This window comes from Watersipora subatra, chromosome 2 (genome assembly GCF_963576615.1).
Source record: "Watersipora subatra chromosome 2, tzWatSuba1.1, whole genome shotgun sequence".
NCBI classification, from domain to species: Eukaryota; Metazoa; Bryozoa; class Gymnolaemata; order Cheilostomatida; family Watersiporidae; genus Watersipora; species Watersipora subatra.
The window spans coordinates 10,460,120-10,487,065 of record NC_088709.1 but is presented as its reverse complement, the minus strand read 5'-3'; the positions used below and the strand labels follow the sequence as shown (position 1 = coordinate 10,487,065).

Sequence of the window (26,946 nt, the reverse complement as noted above, 5' to 3'; positions counted from 1 at the left end):
CTCACCTTGTGTAGACCTATAATGGAATATGCAGGTGAGGTATGGGACCCTCATTTAGTTAGGCAGATAACATCGTTGGAGAATGTGCAGCGAAGGGCTGTGCGTTTTATTTCAGATTTGAGGGGAAAACAGAGTGTTACGGAAGCAAGGCAGTTTTTAGATCTAGAGCTGTTGGAGGCGAGGCGTAAGAATGCTCGCATGACATTGATGCTAGAAATTTTAACAAATAGCAAGCACAGTTCTTTTATTGATAGTTTTAAGCATTTACAAGATACAATTCATGATCATAATACAAGGTCAACAACTAACGGGGAACCCCCTGCCATTGAGTCAAATTCGAGTTTTTATCAATATAGTTTTATGCCCAGGACTTCCCGCAACCTGCGAGGAAAGCCATGAAATTTTATCGAATTTTTGACAGACATTTTGAAGGCCTTCTTTTACCCGCGAGCGGGGTCTAAAGGCTCGAGTTTTACCTAGACCTAGACCTAGATCTTCTGCCACCTGTTGACACGAAAATGCCCTGTAGCCTCAGACTATCTTGACTGTTTAACAATCCACCTGTTAACGCTGCGAGTACGAATGTCAGTCAATGAAGACTGAAAAATGATAAATAGAAAAGAAATATAAGTGCTCTGTAAATTTGAAGATATATCTGTTTAGAAAATTTAAACAAAATCCATATCAACAAACCCGATACCCGAAAAACCCGTAGGCAAAGAAATACCCGAGCCTAGCACTACTAGCTACCCGATACTCGAAAAACCCGAACAGAAGGGGCGGGTCTAAACCCGTTGACCAAGAAGTACTCGTGCCCAGCACTAGTGCACTGTATATACTTTCACTTACAAAACTGTATATTAAGGTAACCATATCCTGATGGTGCACTGTATATACTTTCACCTACAAAACTGTATATTAGGGTAACCATATCCTGGTGGTGCACTGTATATACTTTCACCTACAAAACTGTATATTAGGGTAACCATATCCTGGTGGTGCACTGTATATACTTTCACCTACAAAACTGTATATTAGGGTAATCATATCCTGATGGTGCACTGTATATACTTTCACCTACAAAACTGTATATTAGGGTAATCATATCCTGATGGTGCACTGTATATACTTTCACCTACAAAACTGTATATTAGGGTAACCATATCCTGGTGGTGCACTGTATATACTTTCACTTACAAAACTGTATATTAGGGTAATCATATCCTGATGGTGCACTGTATATACTTTCACCTACAAAACTGTATATTAGGGTAATCATATCCTGATGGTGCACTGTATATACTTTCACCTACAAAACTGTATATTAGGGTAATCATATCCTGATGGTGCACTGTATATACTTTCACCTACAAAACTGTTATTAGGGTAATCATATTAGGGTAATCATATCCTGGTGGTGCACTGTATATACTTTCACTTACAAAACTGTATATTAGGGTAACCATATCCTGGTGGTGCACTGTATATACTTTCACCTACAAAACTGTATATTAGGGTAATCATATCCTGATGGTGCACTGTATATACTTTCACCTACAAAACTGTATATTAGGGTAACCATATCCTGGTGGTGCACTGTATATACTTTCACTTACAAAACTGTATATTAGGGTAATCATATCCTGATGGTGCACTGTATATACTTTCACCTACAAAACTGTATATTAGGGTAATCATATCCTGATGGTGCACTGTATATACTTTCACCTACAAAACTGTATATTAAGGTAATCATATCCTGATGGTGCACTGTATATACTTTCACCTACAAAACTGTATATTAGGGTAATCATATCCTGATGGTGCACTGTATATACTTTCACTTACAAAACTATATTAAGGTAATCATATCCTGGTGGTGCACTGTATATACTTTCACTTACAAAACTGTATATTAGGGTAACCATATCCTGGTGGTGCACTGTATATACCTTCACCTACAAAACTGTATATTAGGGTAACCATATCCTGATGGGGCACTGTATATACTTTCACCTACAAAACTGTATATTAGGGTAACCATGTCCTGATGGTGCACTGTATATACTTTCACCTACAAAACTGTATATTAGGGTAACCATATCCTGATGGTGCACTGTATATACTTTCACCTACAAAACTGTATATTAGGGTAATCATATCCTGGTGGTGCACTGTATATACTTTCACTTACAAAACTGTATATTAGGGTAACCATATCCTGGTGGTGCACTGTATATACTTTCACCTACAAAACTGTATATTAGGGTAATCATATCCTGATGGTGCACTGTATATACTTTCACCTACAAAACTGTATATTAGGGTAATCATATCCTGATGGTGCACTGTATATACTTTCACCTACAAAACTGTATATTAGGGTAACCATATCCTGGTGGTGCACTGTATATACTTTCACTTACAAAACTGTATATTAGGGTAATCATATCCTGATGGTGCACTGTATATACTTTCACCTACAAAACTGTATATTAGGGTAATCATATCCTGATTGTGCACTGTATATACTTTCACCTACAAAACTGTATATTAGGGTAATCATATCCTGATGGTGCACTGTATATACTTTCACCTACAAAACTGTATATTAGGGTAATCATATCCTGGTGGTGCACTGTATATACTTTCACTTACAAAACTGTATATTAGGGTAACCATATCCTGGTGGTGCACTGTATATACTTTCACCTACAAAACTGTATATTAGGGTAATCATATCCTGATGGTGCACTGTATATACTTTCACCTACAAAACTGTATATTAGGGTAACCATATCCTGGTGGTGCACTGTATATACTTTCACCTACAAAACTGTATATTAGGGTAATCATATCCTGATGGTGCACTGTATATACTTTCACCTACAAAACTGTATATTAGGGTAATCATATCCTGATGGTGCACTGTATATACTTTCACCTACAAAACTGTATATTAAGGTAATCATATCCTGATGGTGCACTGTATATACTTTCACCTGCAAAACTGTATATTAGGGTAATCATATCCTGATGGTGCACTGTATATACTTTCACTTACAAAACTATATTAAGGTAATCATATCCTGGTGGTGCACTGTATATACTTTCACTTACAAAACTGTATATTAGGGTAACCATATCCTGGTGGTGCACTGTATATACCTTCACCTACAAAACTGTATATTAGGGTAACCATATCCTGATGGTGCACTGTATATACTTTCACCTACAAAACTGTATATTAGGGTAACCATGTCCTGATGGTGCACTGTATATACTTTCACCTACAAAACTGTATATTAGGGTAACCATATCCTGATGGTGCACTGTATATACTTTCACCTACAAAACTGTATATTAGGGTAATCATATCCTGGTGGTGCACTGTATATACTTTCACTTACAAAACTGTATATTAGGGTAACCATATCCTGGTGGTGCACTGTATATACTTTCACTTACAAAACTGTATATTAGGGTAACCATATCCTGGTGGTGCACTGTATATACTTTCACCTACAAAACTGTATATTAGGGTAACCATATCCTGATGGTGCACTGTATATACTTTCACTTACAAAACTGTATATTAGGGTAATCATATCCTGATGGTGCACTGTATATACTTTCACCTACAAAACTGTATATTAGGGTAACCATATCCTGGTGGTGCACTGTATATACTTTCACTTACAAAACTGTATATTAGGGTAATCATATCCTGATGGTGCACTGTATATACTTTCACCTACAAAACTGTATATTAGGGTAATCATATCCTGATGGTGCACTGTATATACTTTCACCTACAAAACTGTATATTAGGGTAATCATATCCTGATGGTGCACTGTATATACTTTCACCTACAAAACTGTATATTAGGGTAATCATATCCTGATGGTGCACTGTATATACTTTCACTTACAAAACTGTATATTAGGGTAATCATATCCTGGTGGTGCACTGTATATACTTTCACCTACAAAACTGTATATTAGGGTAATCATATCCTGATGGTGCACTGTATATACTTTCACCTACAAAACTGTATATTGGGGTAATCATATCCTGATGGTGCACTGTATATACTGTACTTTCACCTACAAAACTGTATATTAGGGTAATCATATCCTGATGGTGCACTGTATATACTTTCACTTACAAAACTGTATATTAGGGTAATCATATCCTGGTGGTGCACTGTATATACTTTCACCTACAAAACTGTATATTAGGGTAATCATATCCTGATGGTGCACTGTATATACTTTCACTTACAAAACTGTATATTAGGGTAATCATATCCTGATGGTGCACTGTATACTTTCACTTACAAAGCTGTATATTAGGGTAATCATATCCTGATGGTGCACTGTATACTTTCACTTACAAAGCTGTATATTAGGGTAATCATATCCTGATGGTGCACTGTATATACTTTCACCTACAAAACTGTATATTAGGGTAATCATATCCTGATGGTACACTGTATATACTTTCACTTACAAAACTGTATATTAGGGTAATCATATCCTGATGGTGCACTGTATATACTTTCACCTACAAAACTGTATATTAGGGTAACCATATCCTGGTGGTGCACTGTATATACTTTCACTTACAAAACTGTATATTAGGGTAATCATATCCTGACGGTGCACTGTATATACTTTCACTTACAAAACTGTAATGTTCTGAGGAACTTTAAACGTAGTACGTTGTCATATTTGTGTCTTGAAATATTTTGAAAAAGGCTTTTCTGTGCCTGAATTGAATAAAAGCAGTTATTTTACAATATGTATGTTCGTAGAGATGTGATGTTTAATTTTAGCTCATATTCAGAGACAAACAAGTCATGTAAATGTTTTAAGATGTCAGTTTCTCATTGCAGATCAGAGAAAGCAAGAGGGAGGGCAGTATTAAAAAGTTTAGTCTCAAGACAAGAAAGTTTATTGGTAGGTAGACTAGCGATCTGCTGGAGGTAGTAGTTGGATCTGTATGCCTATTGCTGACATTTAAGGTAAAAATTACAAGTATTTGTTTATGTTTATTGTTTCTGAAGTATCTTTTGGGATTTTTACCGAGTTGAGCTGATGTGGATTTCTATGGAAAACCTTCTGGTTTTGTATGTGAAGCCAGAGGTTCAACCCAGTTAGGAGGTAAAGTATTTTTTCTGGCGCTCATGAGCAGTCATGTCATTACGACACCTTTTCTCTCATCAGAGACACTGAACTGGGTTCATAGGAAAGGTCATCACATGCGACCTCTGCTTATAACAAATAAGTAGAGAACTCAAAATGTCAAGGTTGCAGGCAGACAAAGTTAAATAGTTTCAATCCTATGTCTTGCAATGCTTTGTTCATGTGAAACCATCAGGGTTTGAAAATATTTGATAACCGTAGAGGAGATCATCTGCATAGTTTATGACCTTGAAGGGTTCTCTCAGTTTCCTGTGGGCGCCTGACCACTTGAGATCCATCTATTAAGTTCATGCGGTCATCAAGTCGTCTTCATCAAGTTATATAGTGTGCTGGTAGTCCTGTGGGCTGTGAGAGAACGTCATGAGTAATAACTATATGCTGACTTATTTTCAATATGGCAAGGTGGTCGAGTGGTGCAGTTAGTAAGGTACCTGGCTTCAAATTGGAATATGTGGGCTAGATTCTCTTGTGGTGCAGTTTTTCCTAACACTCATAGCATGGCTTCGGTCGGCCGCGACTCTTATTAAAGTAAAGACTACCATGCTTGCCAGTCCCCCCTGTGCACTGTGAGAGATCATCACTAGTAATCATTATACCAAGAATATCCCATAAATCTTTAGGGCTCCTGAGTGGTGTAATGGTAGTCTGATTGCGATTCAATCAGATGCCCCAGGTTTGATTTCCAAGCAAGGCAATTTTTTCTAACGCTCTTCTTTAATTCGATAAAACCTACCATAGTTGTCAGGGGCACATATAAATCATCATAACATTTAAACCACATGTTCTATAAAAATATTTTGATACCAAATTATTAGTGCTGCACGATAACACGATATCATTCGATATGACGATATATTTCAGTGGATGATTTTATATTTGGTCAGTTTTCAAGTCAATACGAATATCGAAGCCGATATTTTATTGAAATATCGGCCGATTTTATTTTGCAAAAATGGAGTTGTCTATTCGCTTTATTGTACCGAGGGGACAACTCCGGTTTTTCAACCAATATATTTTCGTATCGTTCAACACTATATATGGAAAAAAGGCAACGCCAATGTTCGATATTCGATATACAGTGAAACATGGATAACTCGCCCTCGGATATAGCGAACACATGGTTAACTCGACTAGATTTGCTTGGTCCGTTCCCACGCAATGATAAATGGCTCTATATAACTCGAACTCAACACTGTTAATTCGAACTGTTTTTTGCCCAACGGCTACCGAAACGGTTGATATCGCTTTATAAAATCACTTTATTCCAAGCCATAGAGGTAAACCTCAACTTTTCGTAATTCATAAGCGTCGTTATTACCTCCATCGACAAAATATTTTTGTCAACGACTTTTCTAAAGGTTTGGTGAAATTTGATTTATACTGCTACAGTGTATACGATGAATAGCACGGGCTAGCCGGGTCACGCGCGCAAGGATTTTCGCCACGCACATAACAAAAACAGCATGTCGTTTTTGTTTTGTAATTGCGTGGCGAAAATCCTTCCGATGTTGATTCCGTGTTGAATCAACGTCGGAATGTTGAATGTTTAAAACATCTTAAAAATTGTGGTAATTAAACGTATACGTTGTCTTAGCTAAAAAAAACTATTCATCGTTTGACCTAAACACAGAATATGTGTGTACATTCAATAAGTATCCATTCAAAAAGCGTGAGTGATATACAATGTACCGTAAAAACTCGTAAAACTTTTAATTGAACTGCCTCGGAGTGTTGCTCTTAACGAATCCCAGGTAAAGTAAGCTAATCTTTGCATAAACTTCAAGAAAAATCGGCAAAATTGATCGTGGGTAAAACGCTCAAAAGAAAAAGATGTCTTTTCTTTTGAGCATTTCAGCAACGATCAAGTTTTGCCAATGTCAATCTAAAAAACGTCCTGGCAATAGCATCACCTCAAACAACAAACCAATCTCAAGTGATAGAAAAATCTCTATACTTTTTGATAAAAACGTTTTAAACTTTACATTAGAAGCATTTAATTTGAAACAAGCCATTTGTGCTTTTGATTTATATTATAGTTTGTATATGTACATGTATCTACTAATAAATAAGTAAATACATGGACTTGTGACAGTGCTCTGATAACTTGAACGCTCTGATAATTCGAACACTTTTGCTCGGTCCCTTGAAGTTTGAGTTATCCGAGTTTCACTGTATTTGGAGACCAAATAGGCGAATGTACATGCAAAGATATCGTGCAGCACTACAAATTATCCATCATAAAATTTTACATTAGCTAAGCCATGAAAAATACCACAAATGCGTTGCAGAATGAGAACGAACACATTTGCAAAAAGCCGTGAGCATGTCCAAGTCTGACGATTTATCAATATTATTACAGTTTATGGCATTATTATTACTGCTAAAATATGAATAATGACTTTTAGTAGTACTATTGTTCAATAACAATCAGTCGAAGTCTATAGGTTTAAAATTAGTAAAAATTTGTAGTTGTAATGCGTCTAGCATGACTGGTCATTGCTAACAATGAATTGCAATAAAAATGAAAGATTTTGCAAAGCCAAACCACACTCAGGATGGCCTGTTAACATATTTTTTATTGGCTAAAGGCATGCAGATAATTGCTTCCTTTCATTTAAGTACAAATTTGATAGAGTAGTTCAGCGCTGTGGAGGTTGAAGTGCCGGACTGTAAACGGAGTACTTGAGTTCAATTCCCGCGCAAGGCGATTTTATTTCTAACGCGCCTGGTGTCGCTTCGGACAGGCACTGCTTTTATTATGGTATAGATTGAATCTTAAAGATGGAGAGCTAGCTAACAACAGTATAAGTAGATTCATTTTGGATAGTCTCACCGTTGGGCAGCGCTGCTGATGTCCGATGTATTTAAGCTGTGAGAAGTCTCAGTGCGTTTTTAAAATAGTCGAGGTACCGTTTATGGCCGTTCTCTCTTAGATTGTATTCATTGTCTAAATTATGTTGCCAATTTTGTATTTGGAACAGGTAACACGAGTATGGATCCCACTCTATCATTCATCATGGCGAACATGGCAGGAGTAGGATATAACTCCCTAGTTTTAGATCCGTTCGTCGGCACAGGTGAGACGAGAGGTTTCATAAAGCTCCATATATCTAGTTTCTGACATTTAACAAAGCACCTGATCAGCGATATCAGTGACAAGCACAATTCATCTGACTTCTGACATTTAACAAAGCACCTGCTCAGCGATATTAGTGACAAGCACAATTCATCTTACTTCTGACATTTAACAAAGCACCTGCTCAGCGATATTAGTGACAAGCACAATTCATCTTACTTCTGACATTTAACAAAGCACCTGCTCAGCGATATTAGTGACAAGCACAATTCATCTTACTTCTGACATTTAACAAAGCACCTGCTCAGCGATATCAGTGACAAGCACAATTCATCTTACTTCTGACATTTAACAAAGCACCTGCTCAGCGATATTAGTGACAAGCACAATTCATCTCTACTTCTGACATTAAACAAAGCACCTGCTCAGCGATATTAGTGACAAGCACAATTCATCCTACTTCTGACATTTAACAAAGCAATTATTCTTGTTTTTGGAATAGAACTTCATTCACTAAATATTTACAGAATACCTGATGTTTGTGGGGCTGCTCCTACACAAACATCAGGTCATTCAGAAACTTTCAGAATTTTCATGAGTGTCTGTACAGTTTTTCAAGTAGCTCAGCCTTATAGACTGAAAGTCACTATCTATAAGATTGAGTAAGCTGGCCTTAATATCAAGTGAACTGTCAACTCAAGGTCTGCAACAACTAGGAAATAACTAATTCGTTTATTAGATTTTTAATTATGTTTGATTGTAAATTATAGTTTGTTAGAGGATGATTACCTGTGGCTGTGGGATCAATCAGAATTTTTCATAAGTGTCTCAGATGTCAGATATGTCGTGCTTGTCCACTGATATTGCTGAGCAGGTGCTGTGTTAAATGTGAGAAGTCAAATGTGTCATGGTTGTCACGGATATTGCTGAGCAGGTGCTGTGTTAAATGTCACGAGTCAAATGCGTCGTGCTTGTCACTGGAATTGCTGAGCAGGTGCTTTGTTAAATTATAGTTTTATTAAAATATAACGTATCATCACATTCTCTTTGATTGTATTTTTGAACAACAATATGGTTAGTAATGAATACAGTCCAATTTTGACAGAACAAGCTAAGTAATCTTGTTGTTTGTTTGGTATCCTATAATCATTGTTTGTTGAATCAACTATTTTTATAACAATTCATAGTTTTCTGTAATTCATTTGAGAGCTCGACAGACAATGATGTGTGCTTCAAGTTATTACTAATTGTATTTTAATAAATTTATTATATAAGCCTATGTAAATCCAAATTATATGTGATATACGGTAATAATTTAAACAACTAATAATCAGTAAAAAGAGGTTTTAATTGTTGAATTTTAATTTTCTATTTAGAGAAATTTAAATGGAAGCCTAGGCTCAGCAATGCATAGGCTCAGCAGTAAAGTGACTGATAGAAATATGCAAGATAATTTGTTCCAACTCGTACTAGACATTGTTTTATATTAATTAAATGAATATATTTATTATTTTTTATTTTGCTTTTAATTTGTACCTGCTATTTTACTTGTATTTACAAAACTGTAAGGTTTTGACAAACTTTAAACGTCGTGTTAAAAATTGCTTCATAGGCCAAGACAAAAGTTGTGGAAAATTTATACGTAAACCTAACTAAAATTTGGGTTTCGCTGTAATACGATATTCTTATAGTTAATGGTATATAATTTTTTAGGAATTCTAAGGATTAATTCAATAAAATAAACTAGTTAATGTTTAAAGGTTGACTTGCAACAAAATTTACATTACAGTTATTTGGTATCAAAAGGTTTACCATGTCTTACTCTGCTGTGTTGCAGGTGCAAAATATGTGGAAATTTGATTACAAACTCTTAAAAGCTCAAAAACGAACAGTTAATCCCTTCATTTTGATGATGTGCTCAACTCGACATGGTTATTGTTTTGACACGTGATGTTATCACGAGAAATGAAAGGCCAATAAAAGGCTCAATACAAAACTTCTCATAGCACTAGTTTATGATAAACACTTCGGGTTCTACTAGAAAGCCTCTATCAAATATAGATGCTCGCTACTTAACAGTTTCGTTTCAGCCTGGTCTAATCATCTAGTCGTAATCCGATCATATGACCCATACTTCCTGCCAAATAGTGCCAACAATTTTCGCAGCATTTTTCGACTATCACAGGTGACCAACAAGCTCTTCATGTTTATCAGAGGATGGTATGGACTCCTTCGAGCCAATGTTAAAAAGTTAAACTAATTTTTAGGCTAGGTTTTGAGATATCAGTGCTCAAAGTGACAGCATTACAATGATAATGAAATAGGCATGTAAGGACAATAGACACGGTTTTATTGAATTCGTGAAGTTCATTTGTAAAAATATTTCAACAAATGAGGTTGCATGAAAGTGTAAACAGAAGTGCATCGTGTCCAACTACGTCACAGTTGAGCCGTTTTGAGAGGGATTCCAACCTACCGCGTTTTCATGATGGCCGCAATTAACTGTTCATTTTTGAGCTTTTAATCACATTTCCACATATTTGGAACCTACAACACAGCAGAGTAAGTCGTGGTGAACCTTTTGATACCAAATAACTGTATTGTGAATTTTGTTGCAAGTCAACCTTTAAAGGTGGACTTGCAACAACATTCACATTAAAGTTATTCAGTATCAAAGGGTTCACCATGTCTTACTCTGTTGTGTTGTAAGTGCCAAATATGTGGAAATGTGATTACAAGCTCTTAAAAGCTCAAAAACGAAGAGCCGCCGTAGATTGGAATCTCTTTATTTCGATGACGTAGCCACGAAATTTGGTTATCGTCTTGTCACGTATGTTCTCATGTGAATTCAAAGGCCAATACAAATCTCAATATAAAACTTATCGTAGTACTAGTTTATGACAAACACTTCGGGTTTCACCGAATACCCCGTATCAAATATATATGCTCGCTACTTTACAGTTTTGTTTCGGCATTATTCAATCGTCAAGTCATAATCTGATCATGTGATCCAATACTTCGCAAATGATTTTTGCAGCACTTTTCGATTATCACAGGTGACCAACAGGCTCGTCAAGGACCTTACTCCTTCGAGCTAAGGTTAAAATGTTTAACGATTTTTTACTGCAAGTTATAAGATATCAGTGCTAAAAGTGGCAGCATTATAATGACAATAAAATACACGTAAGAACAATAGACATAGTTTTATTGAATGCGTGAAGTATATTTGTGAAAATATTTCGACGAATAAGGTTGCAAGAAAGTGTAAACAGAAACCATTTCTCACAACTACATCACATTTGAGCCGTTCTGGAAAGGAAATCCAAACTACGGCGGTCTCGTGTGGCTGCTATTTTCTGTTCATTTTTGAGCTTTTAATAGCTTGTAATCACCTTTCCACATAGTTTGCTCCTACAACACAACAGAGTAAGACATGGTGAATCTTTTCATATCAAATAACGGTAATGTAAATTTTGTTGCAAGTCAACCTTTAAGAACTCTGTAAAAGTCAGTATTGTAGTACTGTTCATTTTATGGCACCCAATAGTATAGCTGATCAGAGAATTGGACGGTTTTATTAGCCTGCAGTTACCGTTATTATTGTATTATTTAAAGATTGCAAGTGTGAAAAACCTGTTTGTCATTGAACCCAGTCTACAGGTTCATCTAAATTTTTGTGCTGACTTTTACAGAGCACCTACTTCCAAAATCTGAGTTGTCACGTGTCATTAATTTAAACAAAAAATGTGTTTTTATACAGACTTTTATAACAGCAATAATGTCAGTGGCAACAAGGGCAGAGGCCATTTGCTTGTTTGTCAATATGTATGAGGATACTTCAGCCATGCAGTGGTGAATGCTCTTTCTAGGTGCTGACTCTGTAGTGAAGGCTGACTTTATGAGTCAGCTGTCAATAACATGAGAATTAGTCATAATTTTATGTTGTTGACAAAAACTGCTTACATTCGGTGAAGTCTCATTATTGTAGGTAGTTTACTGATAGCCTGTGCTCATTATGGCGCTTACGTTATGGGGACAGACATCAACAAGGTGCTCCTACACGGTAGAGGTTAGTCTATCAGATCATGCAATGAGCTGTACCTTTACTTCACATTTTCCCACTTTATTTGTTATTATTTGGTTAGGCTAACCATTGTTGTTTAGTAACTAGTAGTGAGTCCAGTGATGCTCACGATTTCTTTCAATTAAAATCAGATAGTCAGCAGGTGGGTGTTTGAGAGGCTGGTTCACAGGAACCAGATGGAGTTTTAAAATCAATTATTTCTAGCCACCTGGTGGAAGGCACGGAGTACATGCGTGTAAAGTCTAAATGAAATCAACTAAAAATCTGGAAATGCATAGCATTTACGCAAACTAACAGACAGACAGACACAATGACAAAGTAGGATTTAGTGTTATAGATTCGGTTTATGTCAGTTAGAAGTTGTCTTCACATTAAGATTTTTGTGAGAGGACAACTACTCATTTACTCCTGCTTTTGAAAAAGCAAAGAAAACTCAATACTTTGAGCCAAAAATACATTTATGTAAACACTGATATAAATGATAATAATGTATCATGTGTCAGCATAGGCAATGTACTCCCTGTCATTAACCATGTTATAAAGGAACTCTACCTCATCCAGATATTATTACCCTATAACATGAAGGTTTGTATATAAAAGTGTATTATTTTATCTTAGGTATGTGTAAAATTCCATTCGTTAGTTGCAACTTTTGAAAAAACATTTTATTGGTCACAAAATTGCTGACCAATCACTATTTTCTTTGCATATTCATGTTTATACGTTATATTGTGCATGGTCTGTTGTTATGGCAACTCTCTCCTTATCTTGCCAGGTAGGTCAAGTAGAGCGAAGAAGAAGTGGAGGGAAAGAGACGAGTGTGTACGCGCCAACTTTCACCAGTATGGCCTTTCTAGCAAGTACATAGACGTAGTCGTGGCTGATGCCTCCAAACACGCCCTCTGGGCCATAGACGGGATGTTTGATGCTGTCGTTACTGATCGTGAGAGTTTATCTTCGTCATCCTTTATAGCAGTGGTTTTTAACTTTGCTGTACGTACCCACCTCACCAGGTTCATATGCGCTTTTACCGAACCCTTTTTTTATTAAATAATACAATGTAAAACAGTTTTCACATTAAAGACATATATATTTTTATTGGTGCATAAAATGAGCTTTGCATTACGTTACTGTGTTCCAAGTACAAAACCAATGCTATTCATGAACTTCAAACGAATACACATATTTTCCTAAAGACATGACCTTACAATCGAGTGACTTCTGCTGTTGCCTTTGAGAGACCATCCCAAACATCTGAGACTGACTAACTGAAACCCCAGGGTTTGGTCGAATCCAGGTTAAGAACCACTGTTTTATATAGAATTGTCTTCTTCTTTCAAGAAATGATGTTTGGCAAATAGATTTACTTCAAACTCAACTCACAAGATTAAAAAAGCATTAGTCAAATTTGGTTTTAGCCTAATGGATCACTGACCATAATACATGGCTGCATACTCATGTACAGTATAGGTCAGCTAGCTCTCCCCTAGTGAATGCTCTTGCCACAAGAGATGGTGCGGCTCTTAGCAGAATATAGATCATTTTGTGGCATGGTTCTATTTCTCTGAGCGGTAAATCACTTGCTGGCACTTCAATAAAGCTCTTGTTTGGTTTCTCGGCATGAAAAAAGCCATGAGCATAGATATTTTGCTGCGTAGACACACGCTGTGTACTATTATTTGGACTGTTTGGTAAGTCTTAGAATAATCATGTTCCTATTATTAAGCATCCAACAGATTAATTGTAGAATGTAAACCCTTCATTCTTGCGTTCATACTTTACATTGGATTCCTTATAAAACAGTTGCTCGTTTAATTCCTTCATATAGAAACCATCTGTTATCAATTTTATTTGTTAATAATTACATTTGAATATTTACATTAGATTTTTGCTCCCTTACTCAAATAAACATTTACAGCTCCTTACGGTATTCGAGAGCAGACGTTGAAATTGGAAGCTCCTGCCGCTGATGCCAGGAAACCAGCATTTATGCCACCAACGTCTCAATACAGCCTGTCAGAAGTGTTCACTGACCTTTTGACATTGTCCAGCAGGTGCTTGCGGAAGGGAGGCAAGCTAGTTTTTTGGTTACCGATATATCGACCGGAGTAAGTTAAATTTAATACTCGTACGTGGCCAACTTCGAAGACTCTCACATACTACGTACACTATGTATGTGTTGTTATGTATCGTATGTATTGTTATGTATCGTATGTATTGTTATGTATCGTATGTATTGTATGTATTGTTATGTATCGTATGTATCATATGTATTGTTATCGAGGAGTTAATCCAGCATGTGTGTTGCATTTGTAGTTGTGTTGTAGATTTTGGTTGGCCCATGGTAACTAGTAGTAGTTCTTAGCACCTCTAAATGTATATGGAAAGTGGGAGATATGCTTAGCGTGTGACTTCCTTTCTAGATAAATATGCTTAGCGATATTTATCTTCCCTTTCAGTAATGAAAGTGTTACAAGGGAAGATAATCCTATATAACCGTTCTATCATTCAGCTGCAAATTGCTAATATCATCAATAAAAGTCTGTCTGTGTAAAAAGGATTACGAGAGAAAACTCAAAGATTGATTATAGTCTCTTTTCCCTGTGAACAACCACCTGGGGTTTTTTCGAGTTAGTCTAAAGTCTTTGGACTGATGCAACACATGAGCAGTTGTAGTTGGATGCCCTTCCTACCAACTAACAATGGTCCTTGTATTACTCAAACTACCATCATATTGATCATAAATACTGAATCTTGACCGAAAACTGATTATGATGCAACTGTGTTATTATTGAAGAAATTGTCTTTGGAACACCAATGTTCTATTTGTGTACCTGATATCCTCATGGCAACCTGTCTATTTCAACCTTCTGCTGATCAAATTGTATCCATTCTTTTACTGAGCTGAATTTCCTTAGTTTCATGCTGCCAAATATCTCAGGCCTGTTTTAACTGGTTAGAATTCTCACAAACCGTGTTCAAATTTATTTCAACATTTTAATAATCATCGAAACTGATAGTTTATTATTATTTTTACGAAACTTGATGTTCCAATATTGTAATCCCAAAAAAGGTAAAACTTATTTTACATATTTTATCACAGTTGGTAGTCAGACCTTTGGGAATGCATAACTAAAGAAACTTGACTTACTAGAAGAATTTTCAGTCTTTACTATAATAAGAGTTGTGTCTCTTCGTCTGTCCGATGCCATGGTGGGAGTTCGTAAAAAAAAATCTTATCATACAAGATTTGAATTCACGGCTTTCATATTACCCACTCGACGCGCTACCACTTTAGAAATCGTTCACCTTACAGAAAGTTAGAATTGTTGTGTTTATTCTCTATGCTTTATCGGCACACCTGATGATCTCTCACTGCCCTCAAGACTACCAGGGTACTAGTGGTTATAATACATATATGATTTAGCCCTTTCACTGCCGTATGTGTATTTATGCGTAATCTATGGTCGACTGCCGTAGGCGCATTTTTGCGACTTTCCCAGCAATTTCGTAGTAACTTAATTTTACTATTCGTTGACAACATAACCAATGGTCTTTAGGACTCTTATGGTATTGACAGTGTTGTCCGGAGATTTCTCTATAAAATTAGTCTAAAATTGCGAAGCAATTTTAAGTTTTTGTTTGGGATTTTCCAACTTGAAAACGAAATTTTTTTTTCTGTTGTTCGAACTATTGAGTATTATTATGGCTTTCGCCAGTACCTCCCAAGTTAGAAAACAGAGAATTACTTATGTTGATGACATTATAGCCGATTCAGATTTTAGTGATTACACAAATACTGAAAGTGGCAGCATTGACTGTGATGGTGGTGAAAGTAATAGTTTTGTAAGAGTAAGGAACATTGTGGAGGATTGTTTTAGCTTCGTAGCGATTGTAGCTTCACACAGCTTTAGCAATGCACAAAGTATAGATAAATTAAATGTTTTGCACAGCACTGTTTGCAAATAAGTTGGTAAAATAAAATATATAACAAAAATGTTCTAGATAGAGGTTGAAGTCGAAAAACATTGTACACATATCATGAAGCAAAATCGACAATTTTGGTAAAATGGCTGGCAGTAGGCCGATAGCTAAATTTGTACATGGATGGCAGTGAAAGGGTTAAGTTACTCCAGTCTTAACCACTTTGTCTGCGATTTCCTTCGCTCTCTGATAAGCTTTTCTGTGGCTTCTCATGTAAACCTTTTTTACGAAAAAATTGCGTAAGGGTTTGTTTTTGCAGTATTTTGATTCCATTTGTGTTCCTACTGAATAGCTTTTATTCTTGACAGATAAAAACTCTTTGTTAAATTTTAAACTGTGTCATTGCAGCTATGACGAGGACAACATTCCTCGACACCCCTGTTTTCAACTTGTATCTAATTGTGAACAGATCATATCTACACACATCTCTAGGCGCCTTCTTACCTTCAAGAAGACTGCCCAGCCTGAAGAGTTCAATGTGAGTTGGATGGCAATAGGTAGACTGCATCATGAGGTTTTCAGTAGGAACTTGAAGTCATACTTTGGAGAAGAGAGCATTATAAAATTAACAAATCAAGTACATCATCTTTTTTGCTGTCACCACAATGCATGCATCGCCACACTGATTTGGCGACCATTTTGGTATGCTGTTACTATAGCGAGGAATGAATGCTGCAGAGAAAGTTTTACCCCGTTTATCCGTTATCGTAATTTTGTGTTCGAAATATATTTTTCATTATTGTAAAGTACATTGTACTTGAAGTACTGTTTCAATATTTATTTCAATCGTGTTTTAAATCCAGTTTCTACATAAAAAGTGTGATCTTGGCCTCTGATTGGCTAGATGTTTTTTGAAAACAAACATTTAGTTTTGTTTTTAATCTTTAAGCATTACAGCAAATTTTTTTTAAAGAAATACAAATACTTGTATCTGTAACCGATGTCAAATATAAAGTAACAGTCTGTAATAAGTATGTGTATAAAATGCTAGTATACCAAAGAGTATTTGTTACCAAAGTAAATTCACCTGAGTGATCAGCGAACTTTTCAACGAGGTTTTTTACAAACGTTTCAGCGGCTCAACAAAACTACATGTAAGCACATAATAGAGTTGTTAGTTTGTGACAAAAACATTTTGGTGAAACAAATGAATTGGTACAAACTCTTGTTTTTGGTAAGCGCATAGTTGCTGTTGTAATATTGAATTAAAGAGGAAGTCATGATAATCTCGAAGGACTTGTATTAAACTTCTCCCAACTTGTTATTGTGATTCCAGGAGACCGACATACAAGTGGCTATGTACACAGATCATTACAAAGAGAGCTTTAGGGACAGGTACTTCCAACTCACTGATCAGACAGCACAGCTGACAGTTAACCCTAGTGCTGCCTCTTCATGACACCAGCAGACTTGAATGTTATGGGTTGATCGTTACACCCGATGGATCCTGAGACCAGATTATAGGGTTCATACCACAGGGTACACTGAATCGTAAGGAGCAGTCTCAATTTTGTGGTGCATTTCTGTATTTAACCAATGTTATAAGACTTACCATTTTAAAACATATGTAAAAACAACGGCAAAGGCAAAACAGTGAGTTTAGTCAACTTTATAAAATAAAATATTTACTTATCCAAAAAACTGTCAAAGTTTTTGTCCTCGCTGTCCGAATTAATCATCTGAGTTAGTTCACTGTCCATCATTGATGCCAGCTTTCTAAAAAGTTCTAACAATAGAGGCTGGCTTTAAGTTAGCCCATCCCTCCGCAATCCACCCACATAACACGTGGTAACTTGTCCGCTGCTGCCTCCCAGTTTAAACTGATCCTCATAAACATGTCGCGCTACTGATGCCCTTTTTTGGAGTTTCTTAAACAAGTAGTTGGAACTTGTTTTAGTGGAAAACGGTCTGCCAAGTGGTGATCATAGTCCACTTACCAAAGGCACATAACAGATTTTAGAACTCAGTCCACGCGGGAGCACTGTATAAAAGGGCACGCAGTCGATTTTCTAGAAAACTTTAGGCTTTTAAGTGCACCTTACGGTGCAAAAATACCGTAGTACGCTAAAAAGGTTTTCTTGTCTTTTATGTTGAAATGTTATGTTATGCTGTCAATACTTGCAGACAAATTAATAAAAAGTCTTGTTGTGCTATTTACCTATACCTGCAGTGCCTACTATACATTTACTGTCTACAAGAACTCTTCTGTTTTTCTAGGAAGATAACAACTACTACTCATAAAGAGATCAATTTGATAAATTTGATTTCAATTATCTACCATTTTAAATGATACTCTCACGTTGAATACAATAAGTATCTTGGTATATACAACTCATTAGTCTCCGGTCTTTTTTCTTTACCAGTTGAGCATTTCAGTTAGTCAGTAGATCCCGTCACAGTCTCTCGTCTGTGATTGTTGTGGTTCTTTTAGACATCTGACTTTAGTACAATGTTAGACTGTCTACTCTAATATAGTGTTGGACTGGCTACGGTAATATAATGTCAGACTGTCTACTCTAATATAGTGTTGGACTGTCTACGCTAATATAGTGTTGGACTGTCTACGCTAATATAGTGTTAGACTGTCTACGCTAATATAGTGTTGGACTGTTAGTGTAATTCCTTCTATCTGAATTCAGCTTCATTTGGGATTTGTTTAAGAGAGCTCCTAGATTTGTCATTAATATAAGGTGACCTGTAAAGAAATGTTAGATTGTCAGAAATGATGAAGTGCAGCATGAATGTAGAAGTCTAAATTTTATGTTACAATCGCAGTTGTTCTAAATGTGACAAATTTCACGTAATCACAAAATTATGCACATGTATTTAATGTAACAACAATAATGTTGGCCAACAACGGGACTTCCATGAACATCCCATAAACATCCCATGAAATTCACTATAATGATACTCTAGCCAACTAATCTAATCAGCCACCTTCCAAAATCTCAGAATAATTATGCTGGTCTTTACTGTCACTGCTTTTTGACAGAAAAAACAAGCAGATGGAACAACAGCAACAAATAGAAATATGTAGATATCTTGTGACTTCACATGAGATTCAAATAGTATGATATGTAATTACCGCTTGTAACTAAACATCAATAGACTTGCCCGTAAGATGTTTTGATACGCATGGCTATGATCTTGTACATCTGATCCTCTGTTTGTTGCATCATCGTAACATGTATCTCTCATATCAAGTGAAATCCTTTCATCACGTTGGCATCTGATAGAACAAGAGTGTTGTTTACACTGTCACCTGTTTGCTCAACAGGAACTTCCTTTCGTGCTGACATTCTGGGACTTTTGTAACTTTGACTAGTAAGAGCAGGTTTCATATATCTGAAGCACGCTTAAAGGTTAAGAAAACAGACTGTTTGCAATGGGATTTGAAATCTAAACTTTTAGCTAGGCAGACCAATTTCCACCACTTGCACTGCTTTACCATAATTACAAATAATTGTGCAATTAGCTGTTACTGTTGATTTCTCACGGCACTCTGAACTGCCAGGATACTAGTATATATGCGTGTGCAGTATTTGTCACGGCGCTGCCATAAGATGTAAACTGGCACCATAGTGGCAGTATAAGACCAGCAGCCATTACACCATTATATTTAAAACAGGAAAACTTTAATTGACACTAATACTAGAGTTTTTAGCTTGGTACGATCAGATAAGAATAAGTTTAACATGAAAGACATAAAAAAGAGATAACGCTAGTCTGTCTGCATACTTGTTAAACACAAATCAGCGTAAGGGGACTAAAAGATGTTGTTCGGAAAAATGATGAACTCACCGATTTACATGCATAATCACTTAACAGAAATGTGCATGTTTATAGTATAGAGTGAGTGGGAGAAACTGAACAGATTTACATGTATAAGAGCGCAGTTGTTGAGTTACTATGGAGGAGTTTTAAGGTAGGAGCCAACTTCATACACAGGCTCCTCAAAAAATATCATTTTACCATAGAGAACCTGATGGATGAGAAAGTTCCCTTTCTTTACCGAAGGAGTCATACTGTAGGCCTACATGATGAAGTTGCAATCATCCCCCCCCCCAGTGTCAGGTAGTTATCGTGCCACTCTATATCTGACAAACAGAGTCATAATTACGTATCATATATCCTTATGCTCGCTTTGTTCTTTGGCATAGTTGGTCATTTGCAAAGAATATTGCGCCGGCACCCCTAACATTATCAAAATCCTTTCAGTACGCTTCTTTGCATTCTTTAGCAACAAAGATCCTTAGATTATGTGTATCATATAACAGCCATAGATTATTTACTTAGCTCTGGCACTGTAAATACCACTGGTATTTTACGAGGAGTTGCTTCAGTTTGTCATGCCTGTTCAGCAGTATTTCAGAATTCACTAAATTACTATGAGCCTCCATGCGTGTTTCAATCTGGAAGCTTCCTCTTTAAAAATGGTTTTGGAGCTTCTCACCATGACAACTGTCATAAAAAGCTAACAAGATAGCAAAATATAGTCATATCTCCACATTCTGAAGTTATCATCTGATGAGATGAGATCTAAAACTGTTTGAAATAACTTTGTTGTGAGTAGCCAACAGCCAAGTACTTTTTACATGTATATTCTATATTATAGCATAACTCACTCTATGCTTAGTGTAATATATATACTGTTTAAATAAATAATTATCTAAAAAATAGTTACCTAAATAAAACTTAACAAAAAGTGTTCAACATGAAGTATGGAGCTAAATCTATAATCAGGAGAGGAAAGACAACGTCCTTGAAACTGAACAGTAGGTGGAAGATAAAGTACAAAGTCTTTTTCAAACTATTCATTTACATGTGAATGTGTATATACATGTACATGCCAGACAACACTAATGGTAATCCCAAATAGTATAGCATATCAGAAATGGGTTGTTGGTTGAGATGGTTGGTATGCATAGCCTGTGTTCTTACATTAACTTTAAATTGTAGTGATGTTGTCATGGAAGATAAACCTCAATTTTTTGCAAGGGTGAAGTGGCTCATTATTTAGACATGTAATACAAGTCACTCAGTCATAACACTAAAATACAACATATAGACATAGGCCTCTATATATTGTAGTACACAGATTTCCATAATTCTGCGTAGTACAATAATCTTGTGTAATAAGTACTAAATAATCTCATAGTCTGAGATTGTAAAGTAATTGAAAGCTGGAAATACCACAATTAACAATTCATGAAAATTTTAATTCTTGTGTGCCGCCTACGATTGACATTCCTTCATTTCATTTTCTTTTAACTTGTAGTTCTGTAAAACGCCCTCTGGCTGCAATGTGTCTAAGTTTCTAATATATTTTCTTATTGCAAACAGAAGCCATAATAATAAATATTTCACTTTTAAAAAGTCTTATAAATATAAAGCTTTAATAATGGATGGGACACTCATCCGATATAATTCTGTGTAAGAAGCGTCAAGGTTTAAGCCTCCAACACTTTATATAAGGATTGGGTATATGTAGATAAGTCAATCTAAAATAACTTGTTTTTCTTAAAAATGAAATGTGCATTGATGCACATGTTAGTAAGAAAATTCAGTTCCAAAAAGTAAACATTGTACTCATGTTGCTGATACGTAATGTAACTTCATCCACATCTGACGAATAACAGGAAGTTCATTGCGAAATAGGCGTTTCATATCTTGTGCTCAAGTTTTAGACAAGAATTTATTAAATGCGGTGGCATACATAAACGGTTTGATGCATTAACAAAGAGATATTGCATCATGCATTTTGTCTGAATTCTTCTTGCTATTGCACAAAAGATTGTTGTTCTCATAGGAATGTGAGTGCAGTATGTTATCGGTGGTCATTTAGAAGGCAACGCGCTTGAAACGGCTGCATGCGATAAATCAATATCCATCTGAGAAAGCGAAAAAGTGTAGGAACAGGGAGGAGAGGCCATATAGTTTGAAATACTTTCTATAGAATCGCATCCATATCTTATTTTCTGTTTGTAGTATGTACATACGAATGTCCATAAGTACAGATGACCCCACATCATCTGCAAATCACTGTTCGCAGGTTAAGTTGGTAGAGTTTGAAGACTTCAAGCAACTTTAGCCGACAGTTTATACATTATTCCAATCTTTACTATAATAAGGGCCGTGTCCATCCATCTGTCTAAAACTATGCAAAGAGCGTTAAGAAAAAAGATTGCACCGCGCAAGTATTGAACCCAGATATTTGCATTCCCAGACAAGAGCACTACCATCTGCACCCCTCAAGCACCTTTCCATATTAAAGAATAATTGTGCACATAGTTATTAGACATGGAAATCTCTCACGGTACATGAGAATGCGAGCATACTAATAGGCTATCATGAGTATACCAGCAGCAGGTGATCATATCCATGTTATGAGCTTTCCAAAATGTGAAATCGTGCTCGTTGCCTTGCAACTCCATAAAGTAGATCTAAGATCAACTCACAGACTATATTTGAAGAAGCAGGACTGTAATTTTTTGATAGCCTTAGGTCAATATTATAGTACATGCTTAAATGGATGTGTGATCAAGGGCCAATGGTCAAGGCTGTAGCAACTATTTACCATAACAAGTTAGTTATAATATCTGTTTAGTTTAGACTTGAATTTGTTCAATCAATTCTGAGTTGTTATGGCAGGTGCTCTTAGGGTGCTTTTAAATCTTCTACATGTAGAGAGTACGCCACTCATTAGTAAGTAGTAGTAAGTTGGGCATTTAGATTCTAATCCCATCCTATCATGGTTTAAAAAAATATGCTCTAGTTTTTGTTTTCATTGAGGTACTCGCTGACAAAGTCGGGTAAGATCTGCCGATAATTCACTTGTCTTTTTTCTCAGCTACAGGCAGTTTCTTGCTAGTACAATCCTCGGGCTGTAGACTTCAACATTTAGACTTTAGTTCTAAGTATGATACATTTTAGTATATATATGTACATATATATATATATATATATATATGTACATATATATATATATATATATGTATATATATATATATAAATATATATATATACATATATATATGTACATATATATATATGTACAGAACAGATAGGACATATAGCACAGTTGGTAAGGTATCGGGACCGTGATCATTAGGTCCTCGGTTCAAACCCCAACAACTGCACTTTTCTGGTGGTCCTTAGACAAGACCTTTGCTTGTATAACGTCTACAACCTCTATGATGAGTGCAATAACCAAAGCCATGCCGGCTCGGACGTCGCCCGGTCAAACAAGGTCCGCGCTGCCTGTAGCTGAACCAGGACAAGGCAATGAAAAATGGGCTACTGGTTCAAAACGGATGAAATGGACTCGGACTGATAACACGGACCTCATGCAGTGCTACTTTATGAGTGAACCTCAAAAGTGGGGCTACATGGGAAGGATGCGTCAACTGTGGATAAACATGCGCCCTGAATTGCCACTAACCGCTAAGCAACTTGTAGCTCAGAGGAGTAACATAATCAACATATCACAACTTGAGGTAGAAGAAATTAGGGAAAAGTTCACCCAAGTAACCTCAACCAACGAGGAGTGCATATCAACACACACTGTCATGGATACACGATCATGTGTTGACTCACGGGCTGAAGAGGACATGCACTTGGACCTTGACCCAAGGGTGAAAGAGCTTGCGGAAAATATCATCAACAAGATGTCAGCTGCTAATGATTATGGAAGCAGGGTACCACTACGAAGAGTTAGCAAGGCCATACCTAAGAAGCTGTTAGAAGACATGGCACTGGAGTCGATCTCAACTGGATCAATCAGTGAGACTAATGCCTTAATCTACAGTACAGCAACCGTCATCTTGGAGGAGATGGATATTAAGCCAATGCCGACAAGGCTTCAAGCCATTCCATCCTGGCAGCTGAGGCTACAAAATAAGATCAAGGACTTGCGCAAGAAAGTTAGTAGGCTCAGTAAGAGATCTATCCACAGTTTGGAACGTCCAAAAAGGGAAGCCACAATAGAAGCTCTAGAATCTGCCAAACAGCGGCTAGTAGCACTCTCGGCACGACTGAAGCGGTACACCAAAGAGCGAGATAACAAGAGAATGAACAAACTGTTCATCAATAATCCATCGAGAGTGTATTCCCAGTTCAAAGGTGAACTGCAGAGGCCAATGTCTGAGCCTCCCCGATCTAGCACTTCAAAGTTCTGGAAGGACATCTGGGAGAAAGAGACCACTCATAACACCACTGCAAATTGGCTGAAGAGGCTTAAAGAGAACCATCAACACACTGTGGCTCAGCAAAGACTCACCATCAGCAAAGAAGACATCAAGTGCAGAGTGCAGCGTATGAAGAACTGGGCAGCACCTGGCCATGACATGATTCAAGCCTTCTGGTTAAAGAAATTGACATCACTTCACACTAGAATGGCTAAGCAGATGGAATAACTAATAGAACAAGGTGACCATCCAGAATGGCTGACCAAAGGATGAACTGTGCTTTTGATAAAAGATCCAAAGCAGGGGCCGATTCCCAAAAACTATCGACCAATAAGGTGCTTGCCCACCACTTGGAAACTGCTCTCAGGAATAGTTGCAGACAAACTGGAAGAGAACATGAGTCACTATATGACCAGTGCTCAGAAAGGAATTGGGCGCAACACCCGCGGAGCTAAACATCAGTTACTGGTGGATCGGACGGTCTGTCAAGACAGCAGGAGAAGGCAAACCAATCTTGCCATGGCTTGGATTGACTACAGAAAGGCCTATGACTCAATTCCCCATAGTTGGATACTTGAGTGCTTCAGTATGTACAATGTTCACCCTGCTCTTGTGGCATTCATCAAGATGTCAATGACCAAATGGAAAACGGAACTGGAGGCTAATGGCAAAAAGCTGGCGAGTGTACAAATTAAGCGAGGCATCTATCAAGGTGACTCCTTATCACCGCTGCTCTTCTGCATATGCCTAAACCCTCTAAGCAATATGCTGGAGGAGACTCAATATGGGTACCAGTTTTAGAGTGGCACCAAGATAAACCACCTCTTCTACATGGATGACATCAAGCTGTACGCTAACAAAGAATGGGACATTGATTCGCTAATACACCTCACTCAGGTATACAGCAAGGACATCGGAATGACCTTCGGTATTGAGAAATGTGGAAGGCTAATTCTTAAGAAAGGCCATTCTATGCTCACAGATGGCCTAAGAATGCCAAATGGTACCATCAAAGATATAGAAGAAGGGTACAAGTACTTGGGGATTATGCAAAGCAACATCAACCACGAAGCCGAGGTACGTCACAAAGCCATTACCGAATACAAAAAACGCCTTCGGCAGGTCTTACGGAGCCAGCTCAATGCCAAGAACCAAATCATGGCAATAAATACCTACGCACTGCCAGTAATAAGATATCCAGCAGGCATAATAAAGTGGACTGAGGAAGCCATCAAAGAAACAGATATAGCAACTCGTAAACTGCTGACCATGCATGGAGCACTCCACCCAAAATCTGATACTATTAGATTGTATCTTGATAGGAAAGATGGCGGTAGGGGACTCAAAAGTGTACAGCAGACAGTGAAAGAGGAGGAGCGAAGCATCAAAGCATATGCAGCCTCCATGGCCATCTCAGATAATTTGCTAGCTGAATTTCAATCGGCTGCTCTCACAACGGACCTACGCCCTGATGATGAGGAAATTGACTGGCATACGAAACCTCTTCATGGTGCTTACCACCAACAAATATCTAAGGTTGGCGATCTTCACCAGACATATATGTGGCTGAACAAAGGAAACCTAACGGCCAATACAGAGTCGCTAATCATCGCAGCCCAGGAGCAAGTGCTCCCAACAAGGCAACTCCAAACGAAAATCTATCACACTAGAGACGATCCTAGATGCAGACTGTGCAAAGATGCACCTGAGATCATCCAACACATCATCAGTGGATGCAGACAGCTAGCAGGGAACGCATACACTGAGCGGCATAATCATGTCGCAGGTATTGTGTATAGAAGTCTATGTGATGAGTATGGCCTTAATAAACCACAACACTGGTGGGAAGCTCCTGGTAAGGTCAATGAAAATGACCGCGCTAAGATCCTCTGGGACTTCTACATCCAAACTGACAAGCATGTCCTAGCAAACCAACCAGATATAGTGGTGGTAGACAAGGAGAACAAGAGGGCTACTATAATAGATATAGCAGTACCCAATGACTACAATATAGCTAGCAAAGAAAAAGAAAAGGTAGAAAAATATCTCCCTCTTGGAGAAGAAATTGAAAAATGCTGGAATGTAAGAACAACCGTAATCCCAGTAGTGATTGGGGCACTGGGCGCAATAACACCGGCGCATAAAATGTGGCTTGCCCAAATACCAACAACAATCAACTCAGGTGAGTTGCAGAAAAGTGCGCTATTGGGAACAGCTAAGATCTTGTGACGAGTGCTCATACTCCCAGGTCTCTGGTAGGAGACCCGAGTTAGAGCAGAATTTACCACCCATACGGGGTATCCGGGGTGAGAAAACAATCTTTTTTTTTATATGTACATTATATATATATGTACATTATATATATATATATATATAAAAAAATTGTTTCCTCACCCCGGTTAACCCGT

General features: G+C 37.1%; 1 protein-coding gene across 1 annotated transcript in view; it reads left to right on the top strand.

Annotated features, from left to right (window-relative positions):
* Positions 1–18,622, top strand: part of LOC137387351 (tRNA (guanine(10)-N2)-methyltransferase homolog) — a 29,871-nt gene extending 11,249 nt beyond the window's left edge. Inside the window, exons 7-13 of the mRNA XM_068073748.1 lie at positions 4,899–4,962; positions 8,190–8,285; positions 12,273–12,353; positions 13,144–13,311; positions 14,287–14,476; positions 16,701–16,830; positions 17,629–18,622. Coding sequence (XP_067929849.1) covers positions 4,899–4,962; positions 8,190–8,285; positions 12,273–12,353; positions 13,144–13,311; positions 14,287–14,476; positions 16,701–16,830; positions 17,629–17,751 — 852 coding nt within the window. The 3' untranslated portion in view covers positions 17,752–18,622. The remainder of the gene's footprint in view (positions 1–4,898; positions 4,963–8,189; positions 8,286–12,272; positions 12,354–13,143; positions 13,312–14,286; positions 14,477–16,700; positions 16,831–17,628) is intronic.
* The last annotated feature ends 8,324 nt before the right edge of the window (positions 18,623–26,946 follow it).